Genomic DNA, 18,503 nt, shown 5'->3' on the forward strand with positions numbered 1-18,503 from the left:
AATATTTTTTAAAATATTAAAAAAATAATATTCCATGAAAAATAATATTCAAAATAATATTAGTAGTAATTTTTTATAAAATTTTAAAATATAATTTTTTCCTATTTAAATTTTCTAAAATATTATTTGGATTAAATAAAATTTCTTAAATAATAATTAATAGAAATCACAAAATTACTAATAATTAAAATTTCAAATAATATTAATATTTATAATTGTATTTTACATCTAACTTTTCCATCAACCAATATTTAAATTTTCAATAAATATTCCATTCAATAAAAATAATTAAAAAATCACTAATTTAGTAGCGCTTAGTTAATGAAAACATTAAAATTAAAATAAAAATGGCTGCCAACTCAGCTTAGTTAATGAAAACATTAAAATTGAAATAAAAATGGCTGCCAACTCATATCAGCGTTGAGTGTCTCTACAAATTTTATAAAACATAAATAAAAAGTCACCAACAAAGTGTAGCCGTTGGAGGTTCTGCTCTGACTATTTAACATGCATAAGCTTGATCCGATTCTTCAACTTGTCCGGACGATGAACCACATTGGTTGGTTCGACATATGAAATATCATGTGATTTACCGCGAAAAATCTCTTATAAACTTGTTATGGATAACAGAAGCTTCAATTCAACAAATTTAATCTATATAAAATGTATTTTTTCCTCTGTTATGCATAATTGCAAGTACAGCATTGACCATTTAACTGTCCATTTGTCATTTGTCAATGCGTACAGGTAGGACCCATGGGGGACGCTATTGCCGGGTACCTTGAATTTAATTCCATGCATCGAGCACCTCCGGACGGCGCGGGGACAATCACTATGTCAGACGTAACACACTATCTTTTATTCTGTGGATGTTAAAATATATATATATATATATATATATATATATATATATATATATATATATATATATATATATATATATATATATATATATATATATATAGATATTTAATTTTCCGACAACAATTCCGTTAACGGATTTTAACGTCCGTTCTTATAAACAGACAGAGAAGTGGGACCAAACAACTCCGTAATCAATTTAGGAAAATATGCAATCGGAATAAGGGTTGCCCTACAAGCAACGGTCTTAGATTAATGATAGAGGGATACCTACCCAGAGTGAGGGATGAAGTTTACCACGGAGGGAATCAAGGAAAAATCAGTACATAGTAATGGATTTCATCCTTCAAGATCTTCCTTTAGCGAGAGGATCATGGCTTCAAGCCTTTCATAGTAACTGGATCTATCTCTAAGTTTCTTGATTGTTGTGCTTCTTTCATTTACTTCATTTCTTAATGATGTCACTTCATCCTGCAACTTTTGATATTTTTCCTTGAATAGCTTCCTTACCTTGTTACCATCCTCTAGTTGAGCTTTTAGTTTGGTAGCTACTTCCTTGAAGGCACATTCTCTTTGTTCAATAGATCTTGTTGATCTCTAATTTTGTCTGATAGCCTTTTAAATTCTACCTCTATTTGATATCTTTCTTGCTCATCCATAAGAGCAAATTCAGTTGTTTCGCTATCACTTTCATCATCTTCAAATGGATAAATAGATGTATCACCAAAGGGTAACAAATTCATACTTGATAGGTCTTCATCTTGAAGTGATTCTGAATCTGAAGTGCTTCTTCCACATATTCCCCAATTGATGCTCCCACTGTCATAGTCTTTCTTAGATGTCTTATTCTTCTTAGGTGCTTTCTTCTTAAGCTTCTTTCCCATTGTTCCATGGATCTCCTCAAGCGATCAAGCTTCTACCAAAGGACCAGCTCTGATACTAATTGTTGGAAATAATACTGAGAGGGGGGGGTGAATCAGTATTATCAAATCAATAAAAATTTTCCATTTCCATATTAAGATTCATATACGCTACTTCAGTTAATGGAACCCCCGTGTATACAAAACTATGTCTAATGCAACTAGCTTATATCCAGAATACTTATGATTCAGTTAATCCATTAAATGTTGATCTTTAGTTAGTGCATCAGAATTTCATTAACCATATGTACAGTAAGCAGGTGCAGTAAAACATAACAAATCATCACACACAAGAAGCACACATGAACACCATGATATAAGGTGGAAACCCAATGTGGGTGAAAAGCACCTGCTGCAAGTCGTCTCTATCTTCTTTTAATAAGAAACTTCATTTTACAATAGTTATGTATTGGTGCAGTCTTATACCAGTACTCAGGCTTCTTCCTGCAGAAGGCTACAACCTTCTCTCGTTCTCCAGACTCTCCTAGAAGGGAGCTACAACCGCCTTAGCTCTTGTACTAGTCGATCCATTTACTAGTACGTAGGTATCAGCCTACTGAAATGCTCCAATCTTTACTCATTTTCTAGTCGCTACTGGAAGGGAGCTACCACCCCCTTAGTTCTTGTACTAGCTAATGTACTAGTACATAGGTGCTGACCTACAGAAGGCTACAACCTTCTCTTTCTTCCTCCAGGTACCACATTTCATAAACTTTCAGACTGGAAACTCCTGAAGCACAACACAAAAATCTGAAGGCCACGTTTCATCCAATTTTCATACTGGATCATCAATCTCTGAATCAACCAATACTGAATCACTGAAACCCTGTCAACAAACTGCAGTCACCAGAGCACAGAGCAGACAACAGAACTCTGCAATAACAATCATACCCAACTGCAACTTCAAATATCATACTTCATAATGTATACGCTACTACGATGAATCAAACCCGCGTACATACGTGCTTTTACCAAAGCTAACCCGTGTACACATCTGCAAATATTAACTCAGAGCTTTGCAGCTATTCTAGACATTATTCATACCCAAATCATAACATTTACAGAACATTACATGCGTCAGTATACAGATCTAGACTAAACAAGATCTAACCGTATAGAGATGCTTCATTCCAAGCCATTAGATCTCGATCTATCCTTAGATCTTGTTCTCCATCAGCCGTTGAGATTCCTCCTTAGCTTAGATCAAGTAATGCATCATGAACCCATAACCTGCATACTGGATCTCATACTTCATCAGATATTCAAGACTTTCTCCATGCATTTGCCTAATGATCTTCTTCTCTTTTATAGTCTTAGGCCTTAGTCAATACCATGGTCCAAAACCATAACAAATGAATACCATGGACCCAATACTTGGGATCAACACTTCTGACGAGATATCATGGTCCAAAACCATAGGTTCAAGTACGAAGGACTAAATACCATGGTCCAAAAATAAGTTCTCCCACATGTACGCACTTTTCCCTACGTGAAAGTGTGTGTATACGCATACACGTCTTTGGAACGTATAACCTGCGTGTATATGCGGCTTTGCATTAGTGAACCTGCGTATATACTTTTCTTTCTTGATTCTTGTAGTCTGATCATCAATTCCTTGCTACTGACCTGCTGCACTATGGTCTGTCATCTATGTTATTTGCCATTAAGGACAACACTTGTCTCATAATGCCAAAAATCTCCCCCTTTGGACTTGATGGCAAAGCTAACTTGTCATACTGAAAACTGTCATCTGATTCCTTTGAGCTGTCCGGCATCCCATGCATTCAGTTACATCTGATATCTCCTCTGTAGATACATCTAGTTATATATAAGTGAGATGTTCTTCTACGAGTGGGTTGTCATCAAGTACAACACATGCATCATAATGCCAACAAAGATTCCTGCCAAGCTAATGCTGCACTGCTAGAAACTGTTAAGTAGTTCTAGACTGAAATGATTAATTTGAGGACTAATAATGAAAAATTAAGGCAGGAACAAGAAATAATTTTGAGGAGCTTATCTAATAAGAATAATGAACAGAAGACAAACACGAGTTCCAGCTATGGGAACAAGTATGACGCATTTTGACAAAAGGAAGATCACGCAGAATCTAAGTAGGACAAAATGAAGATGAAGGAAGATCCAACAATGTTTCTGGGGACAAAGGAATTAAGAGGTAGGAAACCAAACTTCTAGGGGATTTCAAAAAGATAAAACCCCTGAACTTTGATGGTGAGGCTAAGGAAGCAGTTGAAGCCTCGCTGATTAGTATGAACACGTACTTCCAAATCTACGAGTATGGTGAAAACCTTAAAGGAATATTAGAAATATACCAACAAAAGGGTAAAGCCACCCTGTGTTGGGAAGAAATCAAAATTGTCTAGAAAATTGAGGAACAAGAAGTAACTTTTGTAGACTTCCAAAAGCATTTCAAAGATAACTATATGACAGAATGATTCTATGATAAAAAGGTGAGAGGGTTTCATGACTTGAGGTTGGGTCATTTAACAATGGATGAGTTCGTAACAAGGATCACCTCCTTGTTGAGATACATTCCATAGATTCAGGAGGAGAAGGCTAAGGTGTAATGTTTATCAGTAGTCTACCTACCTTTATGAGGGAAAAGTTGGAGTTTGATAAGCCAAAAGCAATGGACAAAGCGATTCGCATAGCTATAATATGTTATCAAAAAATGAAACAAAAAGGAGAAGGCAATTAGAATGTTCCCTTTAAAAAGGCATAGAAAGGCTTTCTGAATAGTAGAAATGTGAAAATTGTTGGTGGAATGAATGTGCACCGAAAACACCAGACCAATTTTGTTGGAATAAATCTGTAGAAAATTGGATTAGAAACAAATAATAGGCAGAAAAAGGTGGTAAGAAAACCATAAAACAGCTAGCAAAAGAAACCTCCTTTGCAATGTTGGGGATTTGGAAAGCCACATTACTATAAAAATTTCCCTCATCATACTCAAACGAAGGAGGCTGCTAATGTGCAAGAAGCATCTACATTGGGAGAGGTGGCTAGAAGCATACCTAGAATAAATGTAGTTTTGGATGATAATCAAGAAGAATATCAACCCACCATGGTAGAAATAGAAGGTAATATATCTAGCCACTCTGTTTCTATTTTGGTAGATCCAAGTTCAAGTATGAGTTACGTCAGTCCAAAAATAGTGGAAAAATGTCATTTACAAATGGTTAAATTTAAAAATCCCTGGTTGGTGCAATTAGTTACAAGAGCTAAGTGGAGAGTGAATGCTAGGATTGAAAATTGTTCTATTAAAATAGGAGAACGACAAATTCAAGTGGATTTGAATATATTACCCCTAGGCTCATATGATGTATTGATTGGAATGGTTTGGTTAGAGAAACATTGGTCTCTAGTGGATTTTAAAGCGGAAACTATTAATTTCCTTGATGAAGGGGGAATTAGGCATGAAATTCAAGTGATTAAGAGATTTTTTAAATTGTGACCAATGATAGCCTACCAGTTAGGAAAATGTATTCAGAATGGTTGTCAAATCTATGTTGTGAAAGTGGGTTATTCTAACCCTAAAAATAAGACTCTTTCTCTGGAAAATATGCTAATTATACAAGAATTTACTTATGTGTTTCCAGAGGCAATACTTGGTCTCGCACCTAAATGAGACATCGATTTCACCATTTAATTAGTTCGAGGAGCATCTCATGTGTCTAGAACCCCTTATCGTATGAGTATACCTAAATTATTGAATTCAAAATGCAGTTGCAAGAGCTCCTAGATAAAGGTTATATTCGACCAAGTGTGTCACCGTGGGGAGCTCCTATACTATTTTTGAGGAAAAATGATGGTACGCTATGACTATATATTGATTATAGATAATTAAATAAGCTTACCATTAAGAATAAATTACCCCTGCCCCGTTTTGACGATTTATTTGATCAGACCAGAGGATCTAGTATGTTCTCAAAAATAGATTTAATTTCAAGATATCATCATATTTGTATTAAAGAAAAATACATTTGCAAAACATCATTTCGAACTCGCTACGTTCATTACGAGTTTGTGGCATTTCCCTTTGGGCTTACCGACGCCCCTGCCACTTTCATGAGTCTTATGAATGGTATATTTCACCCATATTTATATAAGTTTGTCTTGGTTTTCATTGATGATATTCTAATCTACTCAAGGAACATGGAGGAACATAAGCAACATTTGAGGATAGAACTGCAAACATTGTGTGACAATTAACTTTATTCTAAACACAACAAATGTGATTACTACAAAGTTCATATTCAATATTTAGGACACATTATCTCATCAGAAGGTATAGTGGTAGATCCTGAAAAGATTAAAACCATCATGGAGTTGTATGTTACTAAAAATTTTGTGGATATTACCATCGTTTTATAGAGGGGTTCTCTAGGATTGCATATCTTATAACTTCACTTCAAAAAAAGGGAAAAGCTTTTAAATAGACAAGCACATGCCATCAACGCTTTGAGTAATTGAAACATGCATTGACCACAACTCCTATGTTGAAGGTAGAAGATTCGGAAAAAGAGTACACTGTGCACTGATGCTTGTCAAGAGGGAGTTGGAGGAGTGTTGATGCAGGAAGGAAAGATGATAGCTTATGAATCTCGTAAGTTGAAGGAGCATCAGCAACGATACTCTGCCTATGATTTGGAACTGACTATAGTAGTTCAACATTTAAAGGTTTGGCAACATTACCTATTAGGAAATAAATTCCTTTTAATGACTTATCACAGTAGCTTAACGAGTTTTTTTAATCAGCCTAATTTGAATGCTCGCCAAGTTAGGTGAACTACTTTTTTGAGTGAATCTGATTTCGAAATAAGATTTTGAAATAATACACCTTAAGGGAAAAAAAATGGGTCGTTGATGCATTAAGAAGAAAGACACATTGTATGTACGAGATTTCTTACGGGCAAATACAAACTAATTTCACTGCAAAAATTAAAGAACCCGCCCATAAAGACCTTAAATATAAATTCCTATGGTAGCAAGCAAGTCAAGCACAAAAATCTTATCAACAATCTAATTATGGCATAAATAATGATGACATGTTAAACTTCAGGGGTAGGATATATGTTCCTAACAAAACCTCCATGAAGTAATTTATGCTAGATGAATTGCATAAAAGCCCATATGCTACCCACCCAGGCTTTCAAAAATTGTTTTCTGCAACTAAATAAGAATAATTTTTGTTAGGAATGAGAAATGAAATTACAAAACATCTTGCAAGGTGCTTAGAATTCCAAAAGGTGAAGGTGGAGCTCCAACATCCTGTTGGATTAATCCATTCCCTAATTATACCTTAATGGAAGTGGGACACAATCACTTTTGATTTCATCACATGTTTACCCAAAACAAAGAAACAAAATGAATCTATCTTCGCTGTGGTGGACACGCTGAGCAAAACAACCAATTTTATACTAGTTAAATCTACATTCAAAGTTGTTGAAATTGCTCTTAGGGGAATTTTTAGGTTTAAAATGGGCCTCCTAAGAAAAATGTACAACCAAAATAAACTTTATAAGAACTAGTAGGATTCAATATTATGATGTCAACCATGAGAGACGATTCACTATTTTTGGAGTAAAAAAGTAGGAAGATTAAAAAATAATAATATAATAAAACTACTTTTTCAACTTGTATTTTCAACTTATCTCCCTAAGTTGTTAATTAAATTTCGAGTGGGAGTACTCGTTGGATGAAAAATTTAATTCCTGATCTAAGGTGTACCCATATTGCAAACTTTCGATGGACTCTGCTACACGAAAAATGAGAGATACATCAAAAAACATGATTGCAATCATGTTGTTCATGTATTTCTCATTTTTCATGTAGCAGGATCTATCGAAAGTATGCAACATGGGTACTCCTTGCATGAGGAATCAAATTCTACATCCAACAAGTGTTTCTACTTGAAATTTGAGTAAACCCATAGGGAGATAAGTTGAAAATACAAGTTGAAAAATAGTTTTTTTATTTTTTCCCTCTAAAATTTGATGATGTAATCTAATCTTATTTTATTATTTCCATTATTATTTTATAATTTCCTTAGAAGGCCCATTTTAGACCTCAAAATTCCCCTAATGCATATATATTCATGAAAGAGGTATTTGAATTACATGAGATACCACGGTTGGTGATTTCTGATAGAGACGTTTACATCAGCATTCTGGAAGGTTCTTTTTATGGGTTTGGGTACACAAATTCTATTCAGTATCGCATACCACCCTCAGAATGATGGACAAACTGAATGTGTTAATCAGTTAATGGAAGATATGTTGCGAATGTATGTAATTCAACAACCAACTAAGTTGGAGGAATACATTCACTTAGTTGAATTTTATTATAATAACAACTACCATGAATCCTTGGGAACGAGTCCTTTTGAAGTGTTGTATGGGAGAAAATGCAAAATACGAATCAACTCATGTAACCCTAAAGATAAATTGACGTTGGGGCATGACATGTTAATTGAAATAGAGCAAGTAGTGAGGAAATTCCATTAGAATTTAAAGGTTGCTTATGAGACGCAAAAGGAATATGCGGATAGGAAAAAGAGCTATGAAGAATTACAAGAAGGAGATTTTGTTTACATCATAGTCAAACCAAAATGAAGTACTTTGTGGTGGGGTAGTTAATTAGCACCTAGATATTGTGGACCTTTCCAAATCCTGGAAAGAATTGGGCTAGTAGCTAATCGGTTGGCATTACCTAGTCACATTCGGGTTCATAATGTGTTCCACATATCCTTATTAAAAAAATATGTGTATGATCCTAGACATGTGATTAACTAGCAAGAGGTGCAGGTAATTAAGAAACATAATTTCTTATTTCAACCTATATCTATCTATCAATCTATCTATCTAGCTATATATATATATATATATATATATATATATATATATATATATATATATATATATATATATATATATATATATATATATATATATATATATATATATCTGTATATATATGATTGTCATAGACTAATGCTAAATTGAAATTGTGGTACAAGTCGAGTCAGACAACGAATTCCTGGTAGACCCTCTACATATTCTTGAGCAGAGAGAAATAATGTTACAGAGGAAATCTATCATTCAGGTTAATGTGAAATGGAAGAACTTTAACCTACAGGAGGACACTTGAGAGGCTAAGGGATTCATGCTTAAATCTTATCCTAATTTGTTCCAAAGGACTAGATTAAACAACAAGGAAAATGTTGCGCACAAGGTGGGGGGAGATGTAACACCCCAAGATGTATAAGTTACTATAGTTACTTTTATTTTAATTATTTTAGTACTTTTGATTTTCATATGTTGGTTGGAAATTGTGGCTCGGTGAAAGAGCTTCGTGGAACTTTTTAATAAAATTTGTTGATTAGAAAAAAAAAGGTGCGTTTGAGAAATATTAAAAGAGACCAAGGGTAACAGACTCCAAACCTCCAAACAGTTGGAAACAGTTAGAAACAATTATCGCTTTCTCTCTTCCTAGAGAAAGGGAAAAGAAGGAAAACCCGATCTTGGTGGGGGAAATCCGAGGGATGGCTGAAAGTTAGCTAAAGGATTGAGATAATAGAGAAGTGAAAAACTTGAGGAATATAATCCCTGCAAAAGTTTCTGTAAGGGGGTGGAGTTCTACTAGGTTTGGGGTGTTTTTGAGTTGGACACCAAACTAGTGGAGCCCTCAAACAAGAAACCTTGAGAAAGTGTAATTTTGAGCTATACTAGTAAGTCTTGAGGTTCATAATTGATTAACTTACTGGCTGAATATTATAACTGTTTAGAGCAAGGAAGCTCGAGGGAGAGTCTAGATGTAATTTTCAGGATCGTGGTTGGGCAGCTTGGTCTTCTTAGGTGCTAAACAACCAATCAAGATAGACACATGTAATTTTTTATGAGTTCTATATATATTAAATTGAACTTTGTGCAATAGTGTTACTTTTGGTTCAATTTTATTATTGGATTACAGGTTTGTGTAGCAGTTAATAGTTGGTCTTTCTTTATTATAGCCAATGCTGATAAAGGTGTGTGGAAAGAATAATTCCTATGTATCATGATCTTGTGCATGAAACAATTACTATGCGACGTATGTAACGTGGTTTTGTTCAGTAAAAATATCGAGTAATGAAGTAATTATTTCAAAATAAAAAATTATAGAGACAAAACAAAAAACTAATATACTTCTTAACCTTCACAGAAGATTCATAAAAAAGATTCAAGGGGAGCTTGGTTAGACGGAGGTGATGAGCCAGAGCTCCACCTAGGCAACCTAGATTCTAAGTAACCTACCTAATTACCTTAAGGGTTGAGAGACTAGTGCTGAAATACCCAAGACGTTTTCTCAATCAGGCATCAATAATTTTTAGCCACCGAGGAAAGGGAAAAGTAAAAAAAAAAACATGTAGTAATTAAAAGCTTTGTGCCATCTTCATTGGCATAGATATAAGGGGCGAGATAGAGCTCTAGACCTAGTAATGATTAAATATATGTGAAACAAATTAATATACATGTACTTGCAAGTAATGATTGTATACAAGAAATAAATTAAATACATTTGCATGCACCACACATGTGGAGACAAAGGCAATACCAGAAACTAACAATGCTAAATCATATACCAGGACAGAATTATAGTAAACCCACAAGTATTGATTCTGGGCCAAAACCTTACTATACAATGACTTATATTCAATATATAAAACTATGTGATTAAACAACATGCATGAATCTCGACCGTGGTGAAAGGCCCAGTTTTAAATTACAGTATCATACATAAAATTAGAAGGAGAACTGATAACAACTTCGCATGACTTAAACAAATGTTTGGTTACATTTTGTTTAGACTTGTTTCAAAAGAAACTACAGTCAACCCTATGACTATAACTGATAATTAAGACAATATGACCATATTAAAAAAAGAAAAAAGAAAAAAGAAAAATTTCTTATCTAACCTTGTTGCGTCAGGGCCTAGTAAGCCCTCTATCCACAACCAGACTTAACTAATCCTTTATCATAAACTAGATTGATAATTAGGGAGTAGAGCAAGGGTTTTGAAGTAACCCTGATCGGAGGATGAGGATGAGGTTCCCAGGATGTACCTAGTCCATTTATCGTGGAAAAATCGAAGGCTATTCCCTTTGTTAACATTTCCCATCCATATCTCGAAGACCTTCACAAGCTAATGGCAAAGAATGGCATGATCTACCACTTCAATGGGCTATGGCCTCAAACAACAAATATTCACAAATGGACACAATCTAATTGGACTAGATCTTACAAGGTTCTCTTATGTTCTAAGGTCTTCTTCATAGTTACATTTCCCGTCAGGAAGATTATCAAAGTGCTATATCTAAGGACCCATGGTTCTGGGGTAAAGGGGGCTTTTTATGACCCCTTGGTTCCTAGACTTTGACCCCTCTATGGCAGTAATCATAGAGCTCCCCACGTAGGTCTAGCTTCTAAACTTGTCAGCACATTTATATCATGATTCAGTGATTACAAGCATCAAAAACACACTGGGTCGCTTCCTAGCCACATATCTTACGCGAGGCCAAAGTGGAATTTATACTTATGGTAGGATTTGTGTAAAACTCGACATTAGTAAAGGCTTGCCTAACAAAATCAAGCTGAAAACAATTCATTTCCACTGGATCTAGCTCTTGGACTATGAGAACACGACTTTTCGTTGTCGCCTCTACCATCAAACACGACACCTACATAACTCTTTCACTCAAAAGGCAGTAAAACAAATGACTAAATCTAAGGCTTGGAAGCCATGCAACCTGCCCCTTATGGAGGAAGATGACTCCTCATCTTCAGATCAGGACGACAGTGAATCAAGTGATGAAATGCTCTCTTCGAAATGAAGACTACAAGGAGAGTAAGGAGAATAAAAGTTTAACACTTTGCAAAGAAATAGACAGTACTACTCTTTTGTTGGGCGCAGTAGAGCGAGCCCACAAATTAGTTTCCTCTGAATCTGATAAGGACACAATAGTAGCTTGTCAGGGAATTCTTCAATAAGTTGTCGTTACTTCTTTGGCGAATGGGTGGGTGAAAGCAACTAAAAAGTAAAGGAAAATAAGTAAATATGAAAACCAGCCCCGAGTTGGGTGATACTTTTGTTTTTGTTACTCTGTTTACCTAGATGTCTCCTTATAGCTTGGTTTTGGTCTCTCTGTAAAAATCCCACCTTCAGGCAGGTATTTTAAACTCCTTTTGATTAATGAATCTCTATGCACAAATTTACAAAATAAAAGAAAGAAAGAATTGAATTAGATATTGGAATAAATTAGTTAATATAGATATTTTACCTATATTGAAATATTTTTAAAGAATATAAGAATTATATATATATATATATATATATATATATATATATAGATATATATATTCTCTTTCAAAAGTTGATATAAATTATATTATTCCACATTAATATCCAAATATTTATGGTTGAGAGAGAGTAAATTTTTTTTTTTATATATATCTTTTAGGTTGTAATGTCAACAACAAATTGAGCGAGCAATATGATTATTGATATTTTATAATGCTTTTAATTAAAACTAACCAAATAGATATAACGAATTTTGTTTTTAACAACAAACCTCATGAACATAATGAAAGTTAGATAATTGATATTTTATAAGGCTTTTAATTAAAACTTATCACATAAGTATATTCATTTTTGTTTTTAATAATATTTGAGATTGTTTTTATTTAAAAACTATTTCATTTTTATTTTGAAAAGAACATATGTGAACTTAAAGTTGAGCAAAAAAAAATCACACGTATTCTTCAAACTAGAGTGTAGAATGCATTTAAAAAAAACCAATATTTTTTAAAATGTTAAAAAAATAATATTCCATGAAAAATAATATTCAGAGTAATATGAGTAGTAATTTTTTATAAAATTTTAAAATATAATTTTTTTCTATTTAAAATTTCTAAAATATTATTTGGATTAAATAAAATTTCTTAAATAATAATTAATAAAAATCACAAAATTACTAATAATTAAAATTTCAAATAATATTAATATTTATAATTGTATTTTACATCTAACTTTTCCATTAACCAATATTTAAATTTTCAATAAATATTCCATTCTAAGAGAAATAATTAAAAAATCACTAATTTAGTAGCGCTCAGTTAATGAAAACATTAAAATTAAAATAAAAATGGCTGCCAACTCATATCAGCTTTGAGTGTCTCTACAAATTTTATAAAACATAAATAAAAAGTCACCAACAAATTGTAGCCGTTGGAGGTTCTGCTCTGACTATTTAACATGCATAAGCTTGATCCGATTCTTCAACTTGCCCTAACAATAAACCACATTGGTTGGTTCGAAATGCGTCAACATATGAAATATCATGTGATTTACGAAGAAAAATTTCTTGTAAACTTGTTATGGATCACAGAAGCCTCAATTCAACAAATTTAATCTATATAAATGTATTTTTGCCTCTGTTATGCATAATTGCAAGTACAACATTGACCATTTAACTGTCGGAGTAGTCTACCTGGGCGAAAGAATGGCCCAGTTTCCGGTCACCGTCCGGAAAAACCACCGTCTCCGACCACTGGCAATTTCTCCCCAGCTCCGCCACCGTCCGCGAGCTCCGCCCAGCTCTGCCACCCTCCGCATTTAATGATGTCTGACAACAGTTCCATCGCTGTGTTGCCGCCATTAATACGTCAATTTGAATTTGGGAATTAACCGCGGGCTGCATTCGACCCGGCACTCCCCTGTAGGTCACCAGAACAAGCGAAACCGGAAGGGTAAGAACAGGTTGAGGCGGGGCGCCATGGTTGGGTCTGGAGCTTCTGAAACAGTCAGCCTCGCCATGAAACGGTCTAATGGCCAACTCTTTGCAATCAAATCCACAACCCAATTTAGTGTCGCTGTGGACAATGAGTACAACATTTTACGAAGCCTAGACTCTGCATACATCGTTCACTGCTTGGGGCGCGCCTACAGCTTCGAGAACGGTGCAGGGGTGCACAATTTGTTCATGGAGTACGTGCCGGGTGGCAGCTTGAGGGATCTGCTGACTAAGTTTGGAGGGAAGCTGTATGAATCAGTGATCAAGGCATACACACCCGACATTCTATGTGGGATCGATTACCTCCACAAGCGGGGGATTGTGCACTGTGACATCAAGGGAAAGAATATTCTTGTGGGTATCACTGGTGTGAAGCTTGCTGACTTTGGCTCTGCCAAGAGGATTGATGATGACACGAAGGGCCAGCAGGCCATGAAATTCAGGGGGACTCCTCAGTGGATGGCTCCAGAGGTGGTGAACCAGGTGGAGCAGGGCCCTGCATCTGATATCTGGTCTCTCGCCTGCACTGTACTTGAGATGGCCACTGGTAGGCCTCCATGGAGCCACGTTTCCAGTCCCCTCGCCGCAATGTATCGAATTGGATGCACAGAGGAGCTCCTTGAGTTGCCTGGATCGCTTTCACCTCAGATGAGGGATTTCTTAGAGAAATGCTGTCGGAGGGATCCCAAGAAGAGGTGGACCAGTGGAGAGCTGTTAAAGCACCGTTTTTTAGATGAGGTCTGCAACGCCATGGAGAAAGAAGAGATTGTTACTGAACCAGGGTCGTCCCCAACCAGTAGTTTGGCTATTGGGAATCAAGTATGGGATTCGTACAATTCTCAGAGTAGTCCTCTGTCACTCAGCGTGCCAAGTCCAACGAGAAAATGCAATGCAGAGGTGAATGGTTCAATTGAGCAATGCCCAAATCTTTTTGCCCGGAACCGTGTGATGGTATTGGCTGCAGCCTGTAAATTTGAAGATGGTGCTGACAGGCCAAGTTGTCCTGCAACCTCCCATGGTCAGTGGATTGTTGTGAGATCTTCAACAAGTAAATCTCCAATTTCAGATAGTGCCACTGATGTGGTCCAACCGTTAGATTAGGCGGGGGAGTTAGGTCTGGTCTTGTCTTGTTGTGGGGGAGTTCTTGTTGTCTAATCTTCCACAAGAGTATATATTCCTGAGAGCTTCTCTGGAGACTTTCTTCAGTTAAAAAAAATCTCCTATTTCAAATAAACCTCTGTTAAAATCGGACATTAACAATGGCTCCTGGCTCCTCCATCCAGGAGCTTCCATTCACTGAAGAAAAGTGTGGTTCCAGCTTCGAAGCTATCCATTGTAAAGAGTTGCAGCCAAGAGTTTGAACTGGATCAATTCTCGGACGTTGCGGTCTCTGGACCAGAGTCTCAAAATCAATCATCTTCCAGTCTTTAAAATTAATTGCAATGCAGTTAATTTGATGACATATATATGATTTATAATTTTTGAACTGGGGTTTATGGGTTTTGGATACTGGATAGAATTGCAATGCAGTTAATTTGATTATATATATCTATGATTTATAATTTTGGAACATGGGTTTTCGATATTGGGTTTATGGGTTTTCGATATTAGATAGAAGGTGATTTGGTATTATGTGAAGGCATTCTTTAATGTGAAGTCACTGATTCAGTTTTTTATTTTGATTGGGGTGATGCACCCAACACAGATTTAGAGAACAAAATCATCGAGTTCAGCACTGCATATTTCGTTGTGGACTTGCTCCACTATTTGCTTGCCAACCCATCTGATCACCTCTTCCTTCTACCTAGTAACTTGCAGGTACTATGCAGGCCATGGAGGGCTTTCGGCCATCTCTCTGATAGCTGCAGGGGAATCGACGACTCCATTACAGAATATGTGGACTATTTCTCGTATGGCTAAAACAGAGTCTGCCTTGGCCAACATGATCTATAGTTCTGTTTCTCCATTTTTCACTGTGTATTTTACCGTGGTGAGGTGCATTGTTGGGCCTTGGTTGGCATGGAAGTTGGCCTCCTTCTACTTAGCTGGTAAGGCAGATGCCGTTATTCCTTACTGGATGGCTAGTTCATGGATGGTTACTGTTATTCTGGCTCTTTTCGGGAGCACCATCTGGGTTTACAAGCTCTGGACAGGTTTGATCCGTTTCTATGCAAAGAGAGGGACTCCGAAGGGCAAGCTTGGAGCCCAGAAAGGAGTAAGGATAGTGGAGCTTGATCCAGTTGTTATAACTGTTGAATTAACCAATTTTCCTGTATTTTTCTTTGTGTAGGTGTAGTATTTTAACCGTTCAAATTGATAATAATAGTTTGCTTCCAGGCCCATTTGTAAAGTATTGTACTTCAGTGAACAAACTCTAGAAACAAAAGCCATGGTGCTATTCAGTAGCAATTTTCAATATTTGGGTGTTGTGTATTTTTTAAATTCTCGCGCAATCCTCAGAATTGGGGCAATTTTTTTCATTATCTTTAAAAGCCTGATAGGAAGATTACTAAAAGGGATGCAAAAACCATCATTACATCGAATTAACATCCCCAGGTTTGCCCACTATCGACGTATGCCAGGGCAAGTGCACTAGATCTAGATTGTACATTAGATTTACACAATTTCTTAGAGCAATCAGATGATATGAAAATTGAATGGCTATATAATTGGAAATTGAAAATCCACCAATTATAAGTACCCTTTGTCTGGACAGATCTTCAAACATTTTGTTACAGAGGAGGTGAGAAGTTCTTTAAGCACTCAGAGAGTTGCACACAAAGTGTGGGAGTTGGAGTGAGTAGAATATTGGTCCTACAGCCAATCAAGCAATATGTTAGAACTGAGCATGGGGCTCTCCTCCACTGTGGCACAGATCATCTCTTACGCTACTGCAAATTATCCTGATTACCTGCCATACATTTCAGATAGATTTACAGCAGTACCAAGGATCCTTGAAAAGCACCTCCAAATAGGCATAGCTGCAATTTTGATCTGTTAGTCTGGTTTCATGGAGCTTTCCTTTAGTTAGGAGTGCCATATAGATAATGAACCAGGCAAGGAATCTCATCCTAAACGAAACCTTTCATCACAAATAGCTAGCGCACTTTTGTGTCACAAAAGCATGGTCAAGCTGCAATTCCGGTTCCTGTTTTATGACGCAGGTTGCTTTAGTTGGGAGTGACATAGACCGAATGAACCATGAAAGTAACCACATCTTAAAGGGAAACCTTGCATTACAACCAAATAGGGGAAACTTTTGTGCTGGTTGTGTGCCATTCATGTTTGTCATCATTCGAATACCATTTTCTATTTAAGTTTACTTTCAATAAAAGGTTTAGGGGCCATCTTTTTATACAAGTTTACTGGCCTGCACATTAAGATAGGTGCCTAATAACTCTATCTCCAAATACTGTCCTCATTACCTGCTACGCATTCCATATAGATTTGTGGTATCACCAAGGATCTTTGAGAAGGACAGCCCGCCAATATAGTTATGATGTCAACATACCCATAGAATGGCCTTCTATCCCTGTCCTATTTCCTCAACAAAAGGCACCTCCAAAAACATGATCAACATATTCTGGATAACCCCAATATCTGCAATTTCTATCTGTTGATCCTATTCCATAAAGCCTTCCTTTAGTTCAGAGGGAGCGCCCATATACAAAATGAACTAGGCAAGCCGCAAGCAGTCTCATCTTAGAGGAAATTTTGCATCACAAAGAGCTGGCATTCTTTTGTGCCAATTATGTTCATGGTCATTGGATTTCATCCCCTTAATCTTAGTACCAATAAAAGGTTTTGGGATTATATTCTTTTGCAAGTCTCCTGGCTTGTGTATTGAGATAGGTAGTGTCTAATAACTCCCATCTCCAGCCTCTCCAATTCTTAGATAAAAACTAGAAAATATGCAGTTGGTGTTCTGGCTGTCCTTGTAAGACAGCTAAGAGGATTACTTGCAATTAGTGACAAGAAACAATACAAGAAACAAAGTTCTACATTTTTTTGTCGAGAATAGAAATTAGTTTAGATCCTTTGCATTATTTTATAATATGTGGATAAATATAGGGTAGCTTTGGTATTTTGACACTGCTGTAAATTGTGTCTGAGCTTAAAGAACTTAAATTTTCAAAATTTTGATAAGGATCTTAGAGGCATCTTCATAAGCATCACTCTATTTTTGTGATAAAATAAGCTCTCACATCACAAACACCAAAGAGTGCACATGATTACATTCAATGATACAACTGATCCTTTCCGAAAAATGTCCAAGCCATGTAGTTTTGAAGATCGTAAATGTTTAAACAAGATGGTAAAAGGTTTATTAAAGAACTTCAAAAATATAATTTTGACTTTGTTATTGTCAAATTAGATTTTCCATTCAAAATAAAAAAAAATTCAGGGATTGTTGAAAGTAATCAAATCATTTCTGCAATCTTTAGAAACCTGAAAATCAATTTGTCTAACGCTGTCCATATTGTTAACAATTTTAATATGATGTGATAGTTATCAGATCTTATGTTTTACAAGATACCAAAAGTTTCATGACAGGATTAAGAAAGTGCATCATATATGGCTTCTTTTTATATTTCACCCATTCTTCTCATAACAAGGAATGAAAACAATTAAGAGAGAGCAAAGCAAGAAGAATCAAGGGCAACAATAATTTTGTTGTTCATTCTCAAACTATTTGTGAGAAAGTGAAACTAATGGTGAACAAAAACCATAAGCATTATGGGTAACACAAATTCTTCCATCATTATCTAAGCGATATAAATATTAACACCACAAGCATGATTAATGATAAAACCGTTTCAATGATAGTCCAAGCCATAGAAAGTTAATTACTATTTTAGAGAGACATCACCAGG

The 18,503-nt window shown here is 35.7% G+C and overlaps 1 protein-coding gene across 1 annotated transcript; it reads left to right on the top strand.

Annotated features, from left to right (window-relative positions):
* The first annotated feature begins 13,611 nt into the window (after positions 1–13,611).
* Positions 13,612–14,730, top strand: LOC149243670 (mitogen-activated protein kinase kinase kinase 20-like). Its single transcript, XM_089371276.1, has one exon. The coding sequence runs from the start codon at positions 13,612–13,614 to the stop codon at positions 14,728–14,730; it is 1,119 nt and encodes a 372-aa protein (XP_089227402.1).
* The last annotated feature ends 3,773 nt before the right edge of the window (positions 14,731–18,503 follow it).

This window comes from Pinus tabuliformis, chromosome 8 (genome assembly GCF_031772625.1).
Source record: "Pinus tabuliformis cultivar Carrire ecotype Pingquan chromosome 8, CPIR1, whole genome shotgun sequence".
In the NCBI taxonomy this organism is placed as follows: domain Eukaryota; kingdom Viridiplantae; phylum Streptophyta; class Pinopsida; order Pinales; family Pinaceae; genus Pinus; species Pinus tabuliformis.